General features: G+C 47.5%; 1 protein-coding gene across 2 annotated transcripts in view; it reads left to right on the forward strand.

The window, feature by feature from the left end:
• Nucleotides 1-19,809, forward strand: part of LARP1 (La ribonucleoprotein 1, translational regulator) — a 56,450-nt gene that overhangs the window by 26,872 nt on the left and 9,769 nt on the right. For both annotated transcript variants that reach the window (XM_055325679.1, XM_055325680.1), the window contains exons 2-15: nucleotides 5,491-5,552; nucleotides 5,796-5,861; nucleotides 6,798-6,972; nucleotides 7,912-8,040; nucleotides 8,117-8,323; nucleotides 8,423-8,585; nucleotides 9,496-9,640; nucleotides 12,882-13,056; nucleotides 13,170-13,339; nucleotides 15,370-15,762; nucleotides 16,954-17,077; nucleotides 17,203-17,408; nucleotides 17,863-17,969; nucleotides 18,567-18,718. In XM_055325679.1, coding sequence (XP_055181654.1) covers nucleotides 5,491-5,552; nucleotides 5,796-5,861; nucleotides 6,798-6,972; nucleotides 7,912-8,040; nucleotides 8,117-8,323; nucleotides 8,423-8,585; nucleotides 9,496-9,640; nucleotides 12,882-13,056; nucleotides 13,170-13,339; nucleotides 15,370-15,762; nucleotides 16,954-17,077; nucleotides 17,203-17,408; nucleotides 17,863-17,969; nucleotides 18,567-18,718 — 2,274 coding nt within the window. The remainder of the gene's footprint in view (nucleotides 1-5,490; nucleotides 5,553-5,795; nucleotides 5,862-6,797; nucleotides 6,973-7,911; nucleotides 8,041-8,116; nucleotides 8,324-8,422; nucleotides 8,586-9,495; nucleotides 9,641-12,881; nucleotides 13,057-13,169; nucleotides 13,340-15,369; nucleotides 15,763-16,953; nucleotides 17,078-17,202; nucleotides 17,409-17,862; nucleotides 17,970-18,566; nucleotides 18,719-19,809) is intronic.

The raw sequence follows: 19,809 nt of genomic DNA on the forward strand, positions 1-19,809 counted from the left end.
ACTGTAGCCTTGGGATTTAGCACTTGGAAATTGCAAAGCTTCTCTGCTTGGTGTGAAATCATAGAGGAGATGGGCTTGTGAACTCTGTTAATTCAACCAATGTCAGCTGTGTTGTCAGGCCCTGAGCTGGACACTGGGATTACTGCTATCCAAACAGCCCGGTGCCTGCCCTCAAAGGAGTCACAGGATTAGGGGTGAGGGTTACAGCACTAAAAGATCATGCAGTAGGGGCACTTTACTTGGGGTCTGAGAGGGCTCCCCAAGGAGATTGGCCTAATGGCCAGGTAAAGGTCTGCAGGTGGGTAAGTGTGAACTCAAGTAATGCAGCCCCTTATTTAGCCTAATAAATTCCCTTGTTCCCCAGAGTAGAAGTTCTTTTCAGTCAGGGTAAATTCAGCCCTTTCAGATGCCAATGTCCAGGAAATGGTGCCAGTCCCAAAGTAAACATTAGGCCTTCCCCATTCAGCTGGCACTGAGGCTGAAGTCTGACCACCCAGTTAGTCCCTCCAGGCTTTCACCCATCTGGCCCAGCCTGGTCTCCCCTTTTACCCACCTTTGTCCCCAGTTTCATTTTCAGCTTCTCCCTCTTACCAGTTCTTTTTACCACAACCTGTCGAGTTTGATCACGCATGTGCCTACTCCCTCTAAAACCTAGTTCCCCACTAGTTGACCCAAGTCTTTGCTCTTTAGATCTGGGTCTATCTTCTGAATAGCTTTTATCGCAGAGTCCATAGCATTAGGATCTTTCTCTAGAACAAGACAGTATAGAAAATGTTTGTGTTTGTTTGTTTGATCTAGCTTTATACCAGGTGTTTATGGGTTTGGTCCTAGGCTCTCTTCCTTCCATGCTGAGTTAAAAATCAAGTGACTACATTTCTTCAACTGAAAGGGAACTCCAAGCCTTCCCTATGTTCTTCCTTCCTCTGACATGGCAGGGGCTTATGCCAAAGCCTCCCCATGGACTTGTGGTGAACTCCCCCCTCATTCTTTCCTCTTTTCTGGGGAAACCTGCCCTGGAGCCCAGCCTGTCTCTGGAGGGCAGTGTCCGGAAGAAGGGCCAGGCTGGAGTCCAGTGGTGGGGGGATCATTTGTAATTTGAGTCTGTGAATCCAGCCCATTGATCCCGTTTTTCTCCACACATTCTGATTCTTTTCATGTCAAGAGATCATTTGATGATTTCTTTTTATTTTTGAGGATGAGGATTACTTGGAAATTGTAAACTTCTTGTGTGAATCTGAATTGAAATATTTAGCACTTATTGTGTGCTGGGTACTCTTACTATGCTCTGGTCGTGTAACTGCCACAGCAGTGCTATGAGATAATTAGGCCTTAAGTCTTCCAGCTGAGGAAACTTAAGTTTAGAGAGGTTCTCCAGGGGCAGAGTTGGTAGGGACTCCAACCAAATGCAGTAGATAACTAAGTCTTATGTAGTTAGGATGGACTGTCTGCTTTCTTAGTGTTTGACTGAAGGGGTGACAGTTGAAGCAGAGAGCAAATCTCAGAGGGTTAGATAGTGTTGTGCAGTGAGCCTCTCTCTGCCCTGCCCACCCTTGGTACCCACCTTCTGCCCCTTGTTGCCTGGTATCCTGCATTAGCCATAGTAGTTTAGCTCCCCTGATCCCCACCACTCTTAATAATCTGAAGTAAAAATGGTGAGTTTGCCGTGGAGATGCAGGTTCACAGAGTCTCCTGGAGCTGCATCCTTAACGACCACAACCACACATAGAGGTTCTACTGTGCTTCATTTAATGCACAAATGCATGTATGTATTTAGGAAGCCTCATCGCCCCCTGGGACTATTCACTATTGGTTCCTGGTTGAAGATGGTCCTATGGGACAGAAAGTGGCTTTTCTTCTTTACCTGTTAGCTCTGTTAGCCCATGTCTTGCCTTAATCAAGGAGGGAAGCTACTTCTGGGGCCTCTGTCTGCCATCCTGCTCCCTTAGAATGCTGGGCTTCGAGTAGGGCTTGCCTCACCACACTTCCCTCCCTTAGTACCTGAGAACCGGAGAACCTCTCCCTGCCTTCAATAACCCCACTTACCAGGAAACACCGGAGAAGTGCCCTAAGATTGCACAAGGAAGGAGTTTTGACTCCACCAGTGGACACATGGGATTTGTGGCAAGCGGGAAGAACGCTTGAACAAAGAGTTGAAACTTCTGGCTCTCATCCTGGTTTTTCCCCAGGCAAGCCCCTTGAGGGCCTTGGTTCCCCAACTGCAAACAGAGGGGATCAGAACCATGATCCTTTTTGCTGCTCTGACCTACAGCTGTTTTTCAGGCAGGTGTGTGGTGGTGAGTTTACTGTTTCCTGAGCTGGGCTTGGGTCACTGGCACAAGTTCCAGAACGCAGAGGTGGGAGAAGAGGGCTTGTTCCCTGTTTTGGCTGGGATGATGCTGAAACATAGGGACTGGCACCTGCACAAAGGATTGGTTTTCATTGGGAGCCATTTCAGATGCCAAGTCCTCTATATATTGTGGAGGTGGAGAGAGAGACGGTTGGTTGGTTGCCTGCTGAAGGAGGATGGTGGGGAGGGGACCCAGAAAGGGATGTGTAATTGAAGTCAGAAAGCCTAGTCTTTTTTCTAGTCTCCCATAGGGCCTGACAGTTACGCATCTGAGCCTTCCTGGCTTCTCCTAGGCCCCACAGGATTTTAACAGATCTAGGAATTTTACGTAAAGGCAGAAGCAGTTCTCTCTCTCTGGGAGACCTTGATCTTTCTTCCTTGAAGTAGGAGCAGCCTCAGGCTTTAGCTGCGAGCAGCGCGAGAACAGGGCACTCTGGGTCCTTGGGGCAGAGAGAAGCTAGCTAGGAATGGGGCTTTTTCAACAAACTTCACACAGGATACTTGAAGAATATTTCTACAAGTGTCCCGACTAGCCTAGTCCCTCGGTCATCTTGCCGTTGGTGAGGGAATAGGGAATTGGTGTGGTCTCTTAGTGGCAGGATGGCTCTCCCATTAATTGGAGCCCCAACTTTTTAAGTGCTTTATCATATGCCTTTTTGATTTTGGTGAATGAAATGTCAGGCAGAGTGATCACAGGATATGACTCTTTCCAACTTTAAGAGTTTTTATTATTTTTATTTTTATTTTTTTTAGGAGAAACAGACAATGACCTGAAAAACTTGGTCTCACCTTTTCAAGGAAACTCTTTAGGAACACCTCACCCTCTGAGCCTGATTCCCCTTTCCAGCTTCTTTTTAATGAACTTGAAGTTGCAGGCCCTTGGCCTGCTCTTACTCTGATAGCATGCAGGGAGTGTTGTTGCGGAGGATGGGTCCCAGGAGCAGTGATCACTGCCGATTCCTTGGGTGTACTCAAGGATGAGGATCCTATAGCAGGTGCTTCTGCCAGGTCCTGGTTCCAAGCAGCAGCCTAGCTGGGAACCGAATGGTGGTAGGCTTCTCTGGGCCACCCAGGACGGTCAAGAAAGTCAGTGCGTAGTAGCTCCCTGGTTCTATGGGCTTCATCCTCTTGGGATTGAGAGATTGTTTGCATCTACACTATCTAGCACTGAGGCTGGAAGATGCTGTGGCCTTGGGTTTCTACAGCTCCAGCTCTCAGAAGGCATGTGGGGCGTCTTGAGGGGGCAGTGGCTCCAATAGGGTTTAAAAGCCAAGAATGCCGTGACCTCACAGTTAGGAGTCAGGCAGGGATTCTTGCTACTCATTAAGAGAACATGGGTCTGTTCGAGGAGTAAAGAATTCCTTTGGAGGCCAGGTAGGCAGATTTCTCTGCTCAGGGACTAGGGGCAGCTCTTGTCTTGGCATGGCTAGCCAACAGTGGAGGCAGAGTGATGGGAGAGAAGTAGGTGAGCAGAGCCCCAGGATGGACCTTTCCCCATGAGTCTCTGGGGGCAGCAGCATTCAGAAACCCTGTTCTTCACAAGTATGTTTGGAAAATAAGTGTAGGTGTAGAAGGGACCAGACCTATTAGAGTAACTTCTTTAAAAAACATTTTTTTTCTTTTTAAAAAGCCCATGTCTTTGTTGAAATGACTGGAAAACTCCAAACAGAATTAAACCCTGTTAATACACTACTTTACTCTTGATGATTTTTGGTTATATGGCCTTCCAGAATTCCTACTTGTGTATATACATGGGGCTTTTAAAAATATTTATTTGAGGGGATCCCTGGGTGGCTCAGCCGTTTAGCGCCTGCCTTTGGCCCAGGGTGTGATCCTGGAGTCCCGGGATCGAGTCCCACATCAGGCTCCCTGCATGGAGCCTGCTTCTCCCTCTGCCTGTGTCTCTGTCTCTGTCTCTGTCTCTCTCTCTCTCTCTCTCATGAATAAATAAATAAAATCTTTAAAATATATATATATATATATATTTATTTATTTATTTATTTGAGAGAGAGTGTGAGTGGGGAGAGGGAGAGAAAATCTCAAGCAGACCTTCCTGCTGAGCATGGAGCCTGAGGAGGGGCTTGATCTCATGACTCTTGAGATCATGACCTGAGCTAAAACCAAGAATCAGATGCTCAGCCTACTGAGCCACCCAGGCACCCTGGCATATACATGTTTTTTATTGGCTTTACAAAAATAGAATTGCAACTTTTCTCATTTCCTGTGTTTATCTTTTCATATCTTTTATCTCTGGTAGAGAGTATTATCTTTTTAACTCTAAAAATTGTTAAACTTTGATTTCTTTGGCTAGTTTTCTGCTGTTGGATGTGTAGTTTGTCAATTTTTTGAAGTTATTTTTTTTTTAATTTTTTGAAGTTATAAACAGCACTTCTGTTATGGACAACATCTTTGTACATAATTCTGAACGCTCTTTTCATTTGTATGATTAGAATAAATTCCTAAAGGTTGGGACCATTGAGTCAAGTAGGGTTCACTTTTGCTTTGGGAAGTTGGAGAGCAGGGAGACTTTTCTGCTAATCCTCTGTTAACTGCAGGTCATTGAGGACAGAGCTGATCCCAGTAGGGAGTGAGGAGGCTTAGGAGAGCCCTGGACTTCTTGATTGCCAGCTCAGGATTTTTATCATGCCTTCCCCATGATCATTAGCCCAGATCTGCTCACACATAGACTTCCACAGTGTTAGAGCCAGGGAAGGCCTTTCAAATCCTTCCTTTATGGAATCTGCTGGGATCCGGGAGCCTTCCATTCTAGAGCCAGCTCTGGTTATGGCTCCAGTCTACCATGGACTTCCCCTGTCCAGGAGGGCCCGCGGCCCTCTTTACAAGAGGGTACAGAGCTGGGAGAGCCCTTCTGCCTCCGAGTCAAATTCCTGGGGTGTTGGCTGCTGGTTGTTTCCATGATTTCACTTTCCATGATTTTTTCCGAGAGGCTGGTGCAGTTGTTACTGGACCAGCAGTTGTTGCTGTTACTGTTGGAGCATATGCCCTTCCCTTCTTCACCATGTCTTCCTTGTTTGGAAACCTGCAGGTTGCTTCATGGAGCAGAGGTGGTAATGAGGGTGAGGAGCTAGTGGTGTTCCCTCCATGGGTTTTGCATAACCATCTCTCTCTTCTTGTTCTCACAGAACATTCTGCTCCAGCCAAGGTGGTGAGGGCAGCAGTTCCTAAACAGCGCAAAGGCAGCAAGGTAAGAAGTAGGAGAGGGCAACCTTAGGGGACTTCCTTAAAGAAAGAGGTGGTGGCCTCTTCTGAGCTGCGAGGTAGCTCTGGAACCTCTAGCAGAGGAGCCCCCTCTGGGCCTCCAGTGTAGATGGTCCTAGTGGATAGACTGATTGTGACTTCTGATCTCTTAGGGGAATGGTATTTTAGGTGAGGGGCTGAATGGCAGAGACAGGGCCACCCCAGGGCCCTCATAGAATGTGTCTTGCAGGTTGGTGACTTTGGAGATGCAATCAACTGGCCTACACCTGGAGAGATAGCCCACAAGAGTGTGCAGGTGCGTCTATGGGGAGAATGGGCAGGTTTAAATGCTATGGACATAGACATATTTGAGTTCTTAAGTTCTCAGAGCCTCGGATCTTACCTTTCTCAGTTTTTCAAGACTGGTTGGTACAGTATGGGCAGCGCTGAAATAGCTAAAAATCATCGTCATTTGAGTCCTCGTTGTATGTCAGGAACTGCCAAGTGCTGCTTACCATTTCACCTGTCCCTCACAGTGACTTAGAGATATAGGTAGGTCCTTTAGTAATTCCCATTTTACAGATGAGGCCACTGAAGATAATAATTAGCCCTTGATGGTCAAGTGGGGATTGGAAGTCAACTGTGTTACATCATTCCAGAGCTGGTGTTCTCCATCAACTATACTTGGGTTCCCAGTGAGTGAAGCAGGAGAGTGGCCTTTAGGCCATGTATTTACCTCCAGACGATATGTCTTAGGGAAGCTCATGTAGCACTATTTAATCCCAGCAGATCAATCTTTTCCTTCTAGTGCTCTTGTTCTGTGCTGTTGGCCTAGATTCCTCACTAGCAGTGGCTACTGGCCTTCAGTTCACAGACATGGTTGCTATGGACAAACCGAGGGCTAGCATCTCTTCCATCCCCCAGACTACCAGGTTGGTGGGGTCTTGTAGGAGTAAACATATGGTCCCTGCAGGCCTAGCCCGTGAGTCCTGGGGGCTGTTTCAGTCCCTTAGTTACACTCGAGGAATATGGAGAGACAAGTTGACCTGTTGCCTGTTTCACCACACTTTCCAGTGGAAGCATCACAGCTGTGCAAACAGGACCTGAGAATATACATCTAGTCCAACTTGCTGTTGAATGCTCCAGCTCCTCTGCCCTGTTTTCTTAGTGGTGGTGGAGGGGGTGCTTCTGTCCCATTCCAGGAGGATCTCAGATTCATGTCACCTCCCTACTATTCTGCTTTCCGCTGCAGCCACAGTCCCACAAGTCCCAGCCTGTCCGTAAGCTGCCACCCAAAAAGGACATGAAGGAACAGGAGAAAGGAGAGGGGAGCGATAGTAAAGAGAGCCCGAAAACCAAATCGGATGAATCTGGGGAGGAGAAGAATGGGGATGAGGACTGCCAGCGAGGGGGCCAGAAGAAGAAAGGTGAGTGACTTGCAGCAGGGGTTAGGAGTCAATGGGAGGCAGAACTGGGAAGTGTCAGAACTTGGGGTTGCTAGTTTCAGGAGCTCTGAGAAGTCCTTGGGGAGGCAGACTGGTGTAGGCCACTAGGCCAGCAGTCTTCCCTTCTTCTGCCTTCCATCTGTCAGTTCTTTCTCTTACTTAACAAACACCCAGTAGGCTCTGTTCTCAGTAGTCAAGCTGTAGCACAGGACAGATGAGGTCCCCGCCTGTGGATAATCAGTGTGTCTTGGTGTATCGCTGTACCATGTAAGATTTGTTTAAAGACAAGAGCTCCTGTTGCCTTGGCTAAGGGTGTTTAGGGTACAGATTGGCTCTTTGACAGAGATTCAAAATAACAGTGTTTTAAACAAGATAGAAGGTATTTCTCTCACCTGACAGCTGGGTATAAATAGGCCAGCCCTAGAATGATAGCCATTTCTTTTCATTTTCCTTTCATCTTGCTGTGGTGTGTTGGCTCTTTTCATCCAAGGTGGCTCACTCTTTTCCTTCTCATTCCAGCTAGCAGGAATGGAAAAGGAGAGAGAGTAGCTCCCTTTTAAGGACTCAACCTGGAATTGACTACTTTCATGTGATGGCTCTCATAGAATTTTGGCACCTGTCGAAAGGGAGCCTGGAAGTACAGTCTTGATTCTGGGCAGCCACATGTCTGGCTCCAGAAAGGGGTTCTCTGACCAAGGAGAAATCAGTATTAGGAGTCAGCCAGGAGGGTCTGTCACATTGAGGTCCTTGGCTTCCTTATTTTAGAGATAAAAATAAGGTCTGGTGTGGGAGAAGGAATTTGCCCAAGGTCATCAGATTGTGAGTCACACCTATTGCTCCAGACTGAAGAATAGTTAGGGGTGAACATGGCTAGGAGGGACCTCTCTTAAACCTTCTTCATGTGCCCATGCTGTTGTCCAGGGAACAAACACAAGTGGGTTCCGTTGCAAATAGACATGAAACCTGAAGTGCCCAGAGAAAAACTGGTCTCACGCCCTGCTCGCCCTCCAGAGCCACGACACACACCTGCCAACCGAGGGGAGATCAAAGGTATGTACCACCCACGGTGGAGGGCCTGGGCATGGGGGTCACCCTCAAGCGTGACCCAGTGCCCCTCTCCCCATAGGGTCTGAGCCTGCCACCTACGTGCCCGTGCCCATGGCCCCCCCCACCCCAGCCTGGCAACCAGAGACCAAACCGGAGCCTGCCTGGCACGACCAGGATGAGACATCGAGTGTGAAGAGTGATGGGGCTGGTGGGGCGCGGGCTTCCTTCCGTGGCCGTGGACGGGGGCGCGGTCGCGGCCGGGGACGCGGCCGGGGTGGCACTCGAAGTACGTGAGGCCCCTTTGGGCTCCGGGATGTCCGAGGGAGTGTGGCGGGGGCGGTGGGCAGGGATCTTCTCTCCCTTATGGCACCCATTTCCCCCGTAGCCCATTTTGACTACCAGTTTGGCTACCGAAAGTTTGATGGTGCAGAGGGGCCTCGTACCCCCAAGTACATGAACAACATCACCTACTACTTTGACAATGTCAGCAGCACTGAGCTTTACAGTGTGGACCAGGAACTGCTCAAAGACTACATCAAGCGACAGATGTGAGTGGACAGAAGCCTCCTTCCTGGAGCGATGCATAGGGTCGGGACCTGTCAGAGCGTGGCTGCTGAGTAGAGTAGGGATGGGCAGGTCCTTCTGGTGCTATGGTAGCAGCAGTGGTTGCCTTTGGCTGGAGCTGAGAAAGATAACCGGCACTTATCCTTTAAAAGTTAAATTTTCATAAAGATAATATTGCAAAAGTAATATCGTATTTGCTTTAAGAAATTTAGAAATTACCAGTGATAAAAAGGAAGGAGGAATGTCCAGAGTCCACCCCCTTCTGCACTTGTCTGTGTTAATGGCAACATGGTCAGAATGCTAGCAAACACCTGTGGAGTACTCCCTGTTAGTGAGGTCCAGTGTTAAGCGCTTTACAGGCATTCTCTCTTGCTTGGTCCTACACTTACCTCATTCCTATGAGCTGGGTGTTAACTCCATTTCAGGGATGAGCAAACAGACCCAGGAACTTACCCAGAGTCTCAGAGCTAGTAAACAACAAGGCACAGATTTGAATCCATTTCTGCCTGATGGAGAACCCTAGCTCCAAACCAGTCCGATAGATTGTCCCTCAGTCTAGTTGGGGAGCCCTACAAGGAAGTGGATCATTTTGGTAGAGTGTGATAGTGTTTTAGGAGAAGAGAAGGTGACCGGTGACAATGGAACTGGGTTTTAATGGTGGATGAGGGGTTTGCCAGGCCTACAGAGAGCCTGAAGGGCCAGGGGAGTGGGTCTAACCTGAGGCGAGGGAGCCATGACAGGGTAACATCTCTTTCCAGCCCTTGATACTGTCCGTACGATAGGGTCAGGGTCGATAAGAGGCTATGTGAGGTGGCCGGGGGTTGGGGGGTGTAGGACGAAAAAGGCAGACTCCTAAGTGACGCAGCAATCTTCGGTCTTCTCCCCTCCACCCAGCGAATACTACTTCAGCGTGGACAATTTAGAGCGAGACTTCTTCCTGCGACGGAAAATGGATGTTGACGGTTTCCTTCCCATCACCCTTATTGCTTCCTTCCACCGAGTGCAGGCCCTTACCACTGACATTTCACTCATCTTTGCGGTAGGTCTCCCTCCCTGGGACTGGGGTGCAAGGGAAGGAAAGGTCCTTACTTATGGAGTTGGAGTGTGGGCCCCGGCAGAAAACCCTGGAGGAGTCCTCATCTGATGACTTCTGCTAAAGCTTCAAGGCTTGGCCAGCCTCTCTGCCTCCCTTCTCTCCTCTTTCTCCCTCTTACTGTGGAAAATTGCAGACATTTACAGAAGTAGACAGAATGGTATGATGAACCCATCGCCCAGCCTCAGCAATTACCAACTCATGGCCCGTCTCACTCCATCTATCCCCCATCTGTTTCCTCTTCCAAATTACTTTGCAGAAAATCTCAGGTAACCTGACATTTCATCCATGTTTTAGTACTTATCTCTAAAAGATAAATACCTGATAAAAAATGTAATCACTATATCATAATCCCATGTAAAAAATTTTAATGATTCTTTAATATGTCTAAACAGTTGCAAACTCTCCCCATTTGTCAAAAAACATTTTTGTATTTTATGAGAATCAGGATTCAAAGAAGACCCATGTGTTGCCTTACTAAGTCTCCTCTTCCCTTCTCTTTTTCTCTGCAATTTATTAATTGGAATAAACTGGGTTATATAGCTTGTCAAATTTCTTAGGGGCCACAAGTGATGTCCTCTAACATGTTCTTCTGTATTCCTCCAGGAGCCTGATCAGATTCAGGTTTGGGTAGTTTCCCTCCCCTCTTTGTCAAGAATCCTTTATAGATAATGATATGTTCTCTCTCAGGTGGCACAAAGCATTTCATTTGTTCTCTCTCCTGATGCAAGCTGCTGTTGATGACCCCTGCCTGTTATTTCATTAGGGATTGTGAAATGGTGAAATTCTAATTCTATCGATCTATCTTCATTTGTTAGCTGGAATGCCTCTTTAAGGAGGAACTTTGCCTCATCAGCTATTCAGTTACCAAGACGTATGATTTGTACAGAAAGGGCAGATAAATATTTGATCTTTCCCTTTGTTAACCGATTGTCAGAATTATGAGTTGATTCCTGATAACTTTCCAGGTTGTGGGTTCAGGTGTGGGGTTGTTTTGCTTTAGTGTCTTTTAGTATCATCATAAACCTGTGGATTCAGGCATCCTGTAGTTTCAGCCCATTGCAGTTCATATACTGAATCTAGTTGTCCCATCTGGAGTTAGTGGAATCCTGGTTGATCTGGTACATTTCCTGCCTGAGATCTGGAATAGGCTTTTTTTCAAGGAGCTCTAGATCCTCTTTTGGGGAAATGATATTTATATACCACACAGTCGGAGTTATAGGGATGTTCATTGCTGCTTTGACTGATCATTGTTTCTAGAGCTGCTTTTTTTTATTTTAAAGATTTTTTTTATTCATCAGAGAGAGAGAGAGAGAGAGAGAGATAGGAAGAGGCAGAGACACCGGCAGAGGGAGAAGCAGTCTCCATTCAGGGAGCCCGACGTGGGGCTGGAGCCCGACATGGGGCTTAATCCCGGGTCTCCAGGATCACGCCCCAGGCCAAAGGCAGCGCTAAACCGCTGAGCCACCCGGGCTGCCCTGCTTCTTTTTTTTTTAAGTATGTCAGGAGATTATACTGAAATTTTCTATTAAAGTTCAGGACTACAAGGACTTTATAACACCAATGACCTTTTATTTGTAATACTCTTGTACCCCAAATCCTAATGCTGATCATGACCTCAACATAATTACTCATTTTGTTTTATTCAATAGTTTGGGGATCCCTGGGTGGCGCAGCGGTTTGGCGCCTGCCTTTGGCCCAGGGCCCGATCCTGGAGACCCCGGATCGAGTCCCACGTCGGGCTCCCGGTGCATGGAGCCTGCTTCTCCCTCTGCCTGTGTCTCTGCCTCTCTCTCTCTCTCACTGTGTGCCTATCATAAATAAATAAAAAATTAAAAAAAAATAGTTTGTATACCTTATTCTTATAATAATACCTCTACTACTAAAAATAGGTTTTTTTCTACTTAAACACTCAAATGACTGTTTTCAAGTACTTGGAATGATCTTTGTATGGTTATGTCTTTAATTTGATGTGTATTAGTTTCGTTAGTTTCATTTTGCTCTCAAGTTTTAGGGATTGCTTTTTCCCCTCCAATTTCTATTTGTTTTGCACTTAGGTAAGACATTTGCATGACTGTAAAATCAACATGATATATTCCTAGAAGTCCGACTTAAAAGTCTCTCTTAAAATTCTCCTTTTTCCTTTTATTCCCTTATAAGCAATTTGTTTCAAATCCTTCGTTTAAAAAAATAAGCAAATGCCTCTTCCTGTATTTGTATCCTTTCCCTCTCTTAGATGGCAACATATAGAGCATGTATTTCTTTACCTGTTCTTTTGTTTTCAGTTAATACATTTGGGTGCTGACTGCATAGTAGTACATAAGAGAAAGATGCTCTTCATTCCTACTTAGACTTGCATATATATCTTTCCATTATTTTTGCCAGTGTATCATTGATGTAGATTTATAGAAGTGAGAAGGCTGCACTACAGGGCAAATTGCTGGGTTCCCTTTCTTCAGGGGGCTGTGCCTTTGCACTTCTGACGGCAGTAGAGCAGAGTGCCTGTTGCATTGTTGAAATGTTTCCCATTTCCACTAAAAGGATTTTTAAAGACAAGTCTCCTCTCTTCTCCACTCTTCACCCTTTTTCCTAGAGATAAGTAAGCACCCATAGCAATTTACCTGTGAATCCTAGAAAAACGTGTTTGTATGTTTTTATTTAAAAATTCAAACACCAGTGGTATCTTAGGCACATTGACCTAGACCTGCTTTTTTTTTTTTTTTTTATGGCTCTTTCCACCTCAGCACATGTGAAGCTATTTTTTAATGTGAGTAGTATACCACTGAATAGAGAGGCTGTTACTTATTTTAAATGGTCTATATGGTGGCAAATTAGGTAGTTTCCAGTTTTTTCCATATTACAAACTGTTGCTATGAATGGCTTTTTATCCACATCTTACACATAATGTAATCTATCTGTGGCTCTGTTTATCTGGGGGCGGATGAATGGATATAGAATGAATGGCAAAGTCAAAGGGCAGGTATGTTTTTCACGGTGGTGCCCTCCTACAAGTTTGAACATATCGTCTGTCTGCTAGTTGTGGAAGATGGTGCCAGTTTTCTTATACTCCTGCCAGCACTAGACTCCTTCCTGAGTTCATGGGGGCCAGCCATTCGTCTGCCAGCTTCTGAGACCTCATTCTTTCCAAGTCTTTTCTTTGCATAGACTCCTTCCTTCTCCCCTGCAGGCCCTAAAGGACAGCAAGGTGGTGGAGATCGTTGATGAGAAAGTCCGCAGGAGGGAGGAGCCGGAGAAATGGCCTCTTCCTGGTCCCCCCATAGTTGATTATTCCCAGACTGATTTCTCCCAGCTCCTCAACTGCCCCGAGTTTGTGCCCCGCCAGCATTACCAGAAGGAGACAGGTAGGTACTCTGGGCCTCGAGGTGCCTTCCTGTTGTTCTCCAGCCAACAGTCCTTAGGGCTGGCATCGAGAGGACAGCTGGAAGGTTGAGGACCTCACCTTTCCACCCTTCAGAGTCAGCACCTGGTTCTCCCCGTGCAGTCACCCCGGTGCCAACCAAAACAGAAGAGGTCAGCAACCTAAAGACGCTGCCCAAGGGCCTGTCTGCCAGCCTGCCTGACCTGGATTCTGAGAACTGGATTGAAGTAAAGAAGAGGCCGCGGCCGTCCCCAGCGCGGCCCAAGGTGGGTGGGCTGTGGGACTTGGAGGAGCTAAGCCGGAAGGCTGGCTGGCTTCGGCTTATGGCTCGAGTCGAGGTCAGCAGTGACCGTGGGAAAGCTGGTGGGTCCTTGTCCTTTTTCACTGAGGATCATGTCTCAGGACAGGCCCCGGCTGTGGGAGTTCCTGAGTGGCATTCTTCGTGGGAGGAAATCCTCTGGCTTCTGGCAGTAGTGTCCCAGCTTTCTTGGTGTTTGGCTCTTTGTCTTGCCCCATTGAAATCAGTGGGGCTGTTGTAGTGCCTGAGTGTGTTTTCATTATCCCCTAGATAAGCCGTTCACGCCCTCTGAAGAGGAAAGGGAAAGGGAGCAGACACATGGCCTGGATGTAGAGTTAGACGAGAAGAATACAGGTCTTCTGTCACTGATGGGTATTGACCTTGGGCAGCTTGCTTAATATCTCAAGCTTTCACTGTTTCCATCTTCAGATGAAGGCGAGAAGGGCTTAGACTGCCCTAGAAATTTTAAAGCAATATGCCAATAGTACACGTTGTTGAGAAGTGTTTCCATTTCAAACTAAAACTAGTGCCCCCTTTCCAGGAGCAGATATGTGCTCCATCTACCCCATTCCCCACCTCCCCTTTGGAGATCTCTTTGGTCTGGGGCTTGTGAGGAGGTCTCCTAGATGACCTTGGACTTTGGGTCTCTGAAATTCTATGTCTCCTTTTCCATTGTGCTGCCATGACTGCCTCCCTCTTGTTCGTACCCTCATACTCTGACTTCCCTGTCTCTTCTGGGTGTGGTCCTGCACAGAGTGTCCAGGATCAGGCCAGAATTATGAGGAAAACAGTGGAGAGGGACCTTATGAGGTTCAGGCCTATAGAGTGTGAGGCTTTGGAAAGGCAGGCAGGCTTAGTACCCATTCCAGAATTAGAGGCCTGCTTCCACCTGGCCTATCTTGAACCTTAAAAGAGAGTAGGTTTTGGGGCACCTGGGTGGCTCAGTTGGTTAAGTGTCTGCCTTTGGATCAGGTCATGATCTCATCAGGGTCCTGGCATCGAGCCCTGCATTGGGTTCCCTGTTCGGTGGAAAGTCAGCTTTTCCCTCTCCCTCTGATTCCCCCCTGCCCACCTCATGTGCTCTTGCTCTCTCAAATAAGTAAACAAAATCTTTGAGTAGGGTGGCAGGGGGAGTAGGTTTGGAGGTTACATGGGAAGCTTTTTGCACAGCAGAGAATTGACTTTTTGGATATAAATGTGAGGTAGACAAATGCTTTTGCCCTAGTCTCAGATAAATTCAGCTGAGCAACACTGAAATATTTGCTTTTTTGCCAGAAGTATCCCATTTTCTCTTGCCTCTGGAACATGCTGTTATTCCTGCCTCATATGCTCTTTATCCCTGCCTTCATCTGGCTTACTTTTATGCTCATCCTTCAGGAATTACGTCTCCCAGGAAGCCTCTTCCCTGACTGTCTCTACTCCCACTTCTAGTTGGTTAAGTGCCTCTTTCTGTGTACTCCACAAATTCAATTTATCGTCTTTATTGATACCACATTACATTTGGCTGGCTGCTTGTTTTTCCCCACCAAACTGTGAGCTGCCTTAAGTTAAAGAACTGTGTCTTCTTTAGGGCCTGGTATCAGTCGGTGCTTGCTCACTCATCAGTCGAACATCTGCTGTTGCTAGGTCCCAGTCTAGCTACTAGGAATATGATGGAAAGCAAGGCAGCTGTGGTCCCTGCTTGATGAAACTTCAGTTCTCTTAGGAGATTTTGAATAGATAGAATAGATGGATCAACCTATTGAACTTGTGCTGTGTGCCCACTCCCGGGCTAGGTAAATGAGAGGACAGGTGACTCTGGGGGCTTGTCATCTCATTTTGAATGACTGTGATGTGAGCTGGGAGAGAAGATACGTAGAGTCATGGGGGACCAGGTCCAAGGTTGGCAGCTGTAGCATACTGGCATGGCTGGGTCCTCTCTCTGAGCCAACAGCTACAGACACTGGCCCAAGGACACCCTGGTGATCCCGCCACGCCCCTTGATCTTCTCCATTTTAGAAGTCAGAGGAGCCCAGGTTCCTCCACCCGACTTCTCTGCCTCAGCAGCTGCCCTCTCAGCAGCCGATGTCCAAGGAGCAGGATGAGCAAGAGGAACTAGATTTCCTGTTTGATGAGGAGATGGAGCAGATGGATGGGCGGAAGAACACCTTCACCGCCTGGTCTGACGAGGACTCTGACTATGAGATTGATGACCGGGATGTGAACAAGATCCTCATTGTCACCCAGACGCCACCTTACATGCGCCGGCACCCTGGGGGGGACCGCACAGGCAACCACACCTCACGTGCCAAGATGAGTGCAGAGCTGGCCAAGGTCATTAACGACGGGCTCTTCTACTACGAGCAGGACCTGTGGACAGAGAAGTTCGAACCTGAGTATTCCCAGATCAAGGTGAGGCTGGAACATAGCCTTGGGGGTGGAGCCTGGGGTGTTTGCAACACGTGGAAAAGAGGAAGGCTAATTTGGGCACAGAGCCTCAGTATCCTTGTGTTTGAAAAGGGAGTAGTAATGGACACCATGCTGGGGCATTAAGTGAGAAGAGATGTAGGGGGAGAGGTGAGCACTGTGCCCCCTGAATGCCCATGTTTAATGTTCTAACAATCAGCCAGACACACTTAAAAGCTTACCTTTAAAATAATAGCTTTTGGGCAGTTCAGGTGGCTCAGCGGTTTGGCACCACCTTCGGCCCGGGGTGTGATCCTGGGGACCCGGGATCAAGTCCCACGTTGAGCTCCCTGCATGGGGCCTGCTTCTCCCTCTGCCTGTGTCTCTGCCTCTCTCTCTCTCCTCTCTGTGTATTCTCATGAATAAATAAAAATATTTTTAAAATAAATAAATACAATAATAGCTTCTGGGGCACCTGGGTAGCTCAAAGGGTGAGTGTCTGCCTTTGACTCGGGTCGTGATCTCAGGGTCCTGGGATTGAGTCCCACATTGGGCTCCCTTTGGGGAGCCTACTTCTACCTTTGCCTGTGTCTCTGCCTTTCTCTATGTCTCTCATGAATAAATAAAATCTTTAAAAAAATAAAATAATAGCTTTTGGGTGCCTGTCTGGCATAATTGGTTAAGCGGCTGCCTTCAGCTCAGGTCATGAGCCTGGAATTGAGTCCCATGTTGGGCTCCCTGCTCAATGGGGAGTCGGCTTCTCCCTCTACTTCTACCTCTTTGTCTTGCTTGAGCTCTTCTCTCTCTCACCTTCTCTCTCAAATAAAGAAAATCTTTATGTGTATATATATATAAACTAAAAAATCACTGCTGCCTGGAAACAGTCAAAACTTAGTTTTTAGCTTAGTTCTTACAGAGTAGCTTTGTGAGGTGAGCCCGTGTAAGTAGTGAGCAGCAGGGTGTTTGGTGGAGGTGAAGAGACAGTGGCAGGAGGAGAATCAGGGGTCTGCAGGAAGCTGCCCAGGTAACTGGGGTTGGGGAATGGTGATGAGGTAGCTGAGAGCCTGGGGACCAGATTTCCACGTATGTGGATGTGGGAGCTGCCCCCTGCAACTTCCTGCACTTCTTGATTCCTAAACAGGCTGGGGCAGTCTTCTTACTAACATCATCTCTCCACCCATCTTGTTTCCTCTGCAGCAAGAAGTCGAGAACTTCAAGAAGGTCAACATGATCAGCCGGGAGCAGTTTGACACACTAACCCCAGAGCCCCCCGTGGATCCCAACCAGGAGGTCCCTCCTGGGCCACCCCGCTTCCAGCAAGGTGAGAGACAGGTGGTAATTGGGACCCTAGGTGGGTGGGAGAGTACAGCCCTCAGACAGGGGCCTCCCAGGTATAGTCAGTCACAGGCCTACCACTGCTCACTGACCTCTGTTCTCCCTCTGCAGTCCCCACTGATGCCCTGGCCAACAAATTGTTTGGTGCTCCTGAGCCTTCTACCATTGCCCGTTCTCTACCAACCACTGTCCCAGAGTCACCAAACTACCGCAACGCCAGGACCCCCCGTACTCCCCGGACACCGCAGCTCAAAGATTCAAGTCAGACATCACGGTTTTATCCAGTAGTGAAAGAAGGACGGACGCTAGATGCCAAGGTGAGGTGCTCCTGCTGAGTGGCTGAGAGTCTTGGGCTCACTTTAAATGCATTCCAGTGCTTTGCTCTCCTCCCTAGCCTAAGCCAAGGAACTGCCAAATCCCAGAACTGCTCTTTGTTCTTAGGCTGGTGGGCCCACCTGGGATGGAGTGGCCACATCTGAAAAAAGGACTGGGTATGGCAGTGGTGGCCCCGTGTCTCCATGATAAGGCCCAAAGAGGATCAACCAGGGGTGGGTCCTTAGGCTCCCAAGCCACGATGTCCTCACCTGTGAGATAGGCATACCAGTTTCTGGCTCACAGCCGTGGACGTCATAAGTGAGAGACTAGATATGAAAATGTTTTTTAAATTGTGAAGTAATGCATACACAAGGGGATCTTAGTCCAACAAATGCTTGGTGCTCCTCTGAGTTCCATGAGTACAATTAATAACAAATTCTGGACTGACCTTTGCAGATGCCTCGGAAAAGGAAGACAAGACACAGCTCAAACCCACCCCTGGAGAGTCATGTGGGCTGGGTGATGGATTCCCGAGAGCACAGGCCCCGGACTGCTTCCATCAGGTGCCAGCACAGTGGAGAGATGATGGCAGGGTGGGCGGGAAAGCCAGGCAGTTGATGGGACCAAGAAGAAGGAATCTCTTTAGCCTGTAAATTAAAGAAAATTGAAGAAAGGGACTCAACCTAAATCGGAAAATTTGGAGCAGTCTAGAGAATGTAATTCAGGGCCTTGGAAGGTTTTCCCCAAGGAAAAGTGGCACAGACTGAGAATGGGTGTGGTTTTAAAGAAAAACATAGATGGGCTACCCCATAATAGCTAATCATAGAAAGTTAAATGTGAACTCGGGACGATTAAATGCTTAAAAGCTCGGGTTTGGACACTGTGCTAATCTGGGATGTTAAAGGGTCCATGACCAGGATAAGTCTCCCAGGCTCTGTGAGCCTCAGTGACTGCTTTGTAAAAACCCACCAAAGATTGATGCAAAGAGTGATTTGGCCTGAAGGCTGTACGTTAAGGGCCTACCATGGTATTTAGGTCTCTTTGTTGCCCTAGGAGAGGCTAGATCTTGGCTGATAGGAAGGGACCCGAGGGACCCCTCCTCACCTGATGGCCAGCTGCTCCAGAGAACCTGATGACACTCTCTCTTTCCTGGCCTTTAGCTCCAGCCCCTCAGAAGGGACACCTGCAGTTGGCAGCTATGGCTGTACCCCTCAGTCTCTGCCCAAGTTTCAGCATCCTTCCCATGAGCTGCTCAAGGAAAATGGCTTCACACAACACGTCTACCACAAGTATCGTAGGCGCTGCCTTAACGGTAAGAAGCAGAGGGGCCTCACCTCTGAGGCCACTACTGAGGTCCAGACTGTAAGGGCTGGTGGAGCAAGTGGTTCTGCTTTCTCTTTTGCCTTAGGGCAAAAAGGATAGGAGTTAGACTCAGGCAAGTAGTTTTTTAATACAGAAGGCTGAAAGAATCTAATAATCAGAATATTTCTATTCTTTGATCTTCTATTGAAAATAAAAAATAGAAAAGTTTACCTATTTCTAGCATGACTGCCAAGTCAGCTATTGTCCACTGTGGTCCACTGTTGATCATAAAAGAGTATGCATGGGGCGGCATAGATTTCTCTAGAAACTGGGGTGGCTTAACCATGGCCTCTGGACCAAATCCAGCCAGCTTCCTATTTTTGTACAGCCCTTGAGCGAAGAAGAGTTTTACATTTCTAAGGGGTTATGAAGGGAAAAAAGAAAAACTTATGACTGAGACCGAATGTAGCCTATGAAACCTAAAATACTCTGGTCTTTTATAGAAAAAAGTTTGCTGGCCCCTGCTCTTAGAAGATGGTGTAAGGAAAGAACTCTCTAGATAATCTCATGTATCTCTTTTTTTATCACAAAATGAGATGTCTTTTCACTGTAGGTTTCTGTCCGGTTGGCTGTAAAGATGCTCGGAAGCAGTCTCAGTGCTCCCTTGTAGTTGTTACTGTTCATCGCTCTCCAGTCCTTTTCAGTTAGCAGCACATGGCTGTTAAATGCCTCGCTCATCTGCCTTACTCCCCTGTTTGTGTGTGATGACTGGTTTACTAGGATAGAATTCACATACCTTACAGTTGACCCATTCAAAGTGTGTGGTACAGTAGCTTTCAGTACATTCAGAATCGATACTAGAACATGTTCATTACCACAGGGAGAAACCCAGTGCCCCTTACTTACTGGTCATTTCCCATCTCTGCACCTGTGGCTTCTCCCAGGCCTGCACAACCACCAGTTTGTATGGATTTACCTGTTCTGGACTTCCTGTAAATCACTCACACAGTCAGCGCCCTTTGCAACTGGCTTCTTCCCTTAGCATATACTGTTTGTTCTTACACTTCATCTCTGCTGTAGCATGGTGCCACAACTTCATTC

The sequence above is a fragment of the Nyctereutes procyonoides genome, unplaced genomic scaffold, assembly GCF_905146905.1.
Source record: "Nyctereutes procyonoides isolate TBG_1078 unplaced genomic scaffold, NYPRO_anot_genome, whole genome shotgun sequence".
NCBI classification, from domain to species: domain Eukaryota; kingdom Metazoa; phylum Chordata; class Mammalia; order Carnivora; family Canidae; genus Nyctereutes; species Nyctereutes procyonoides.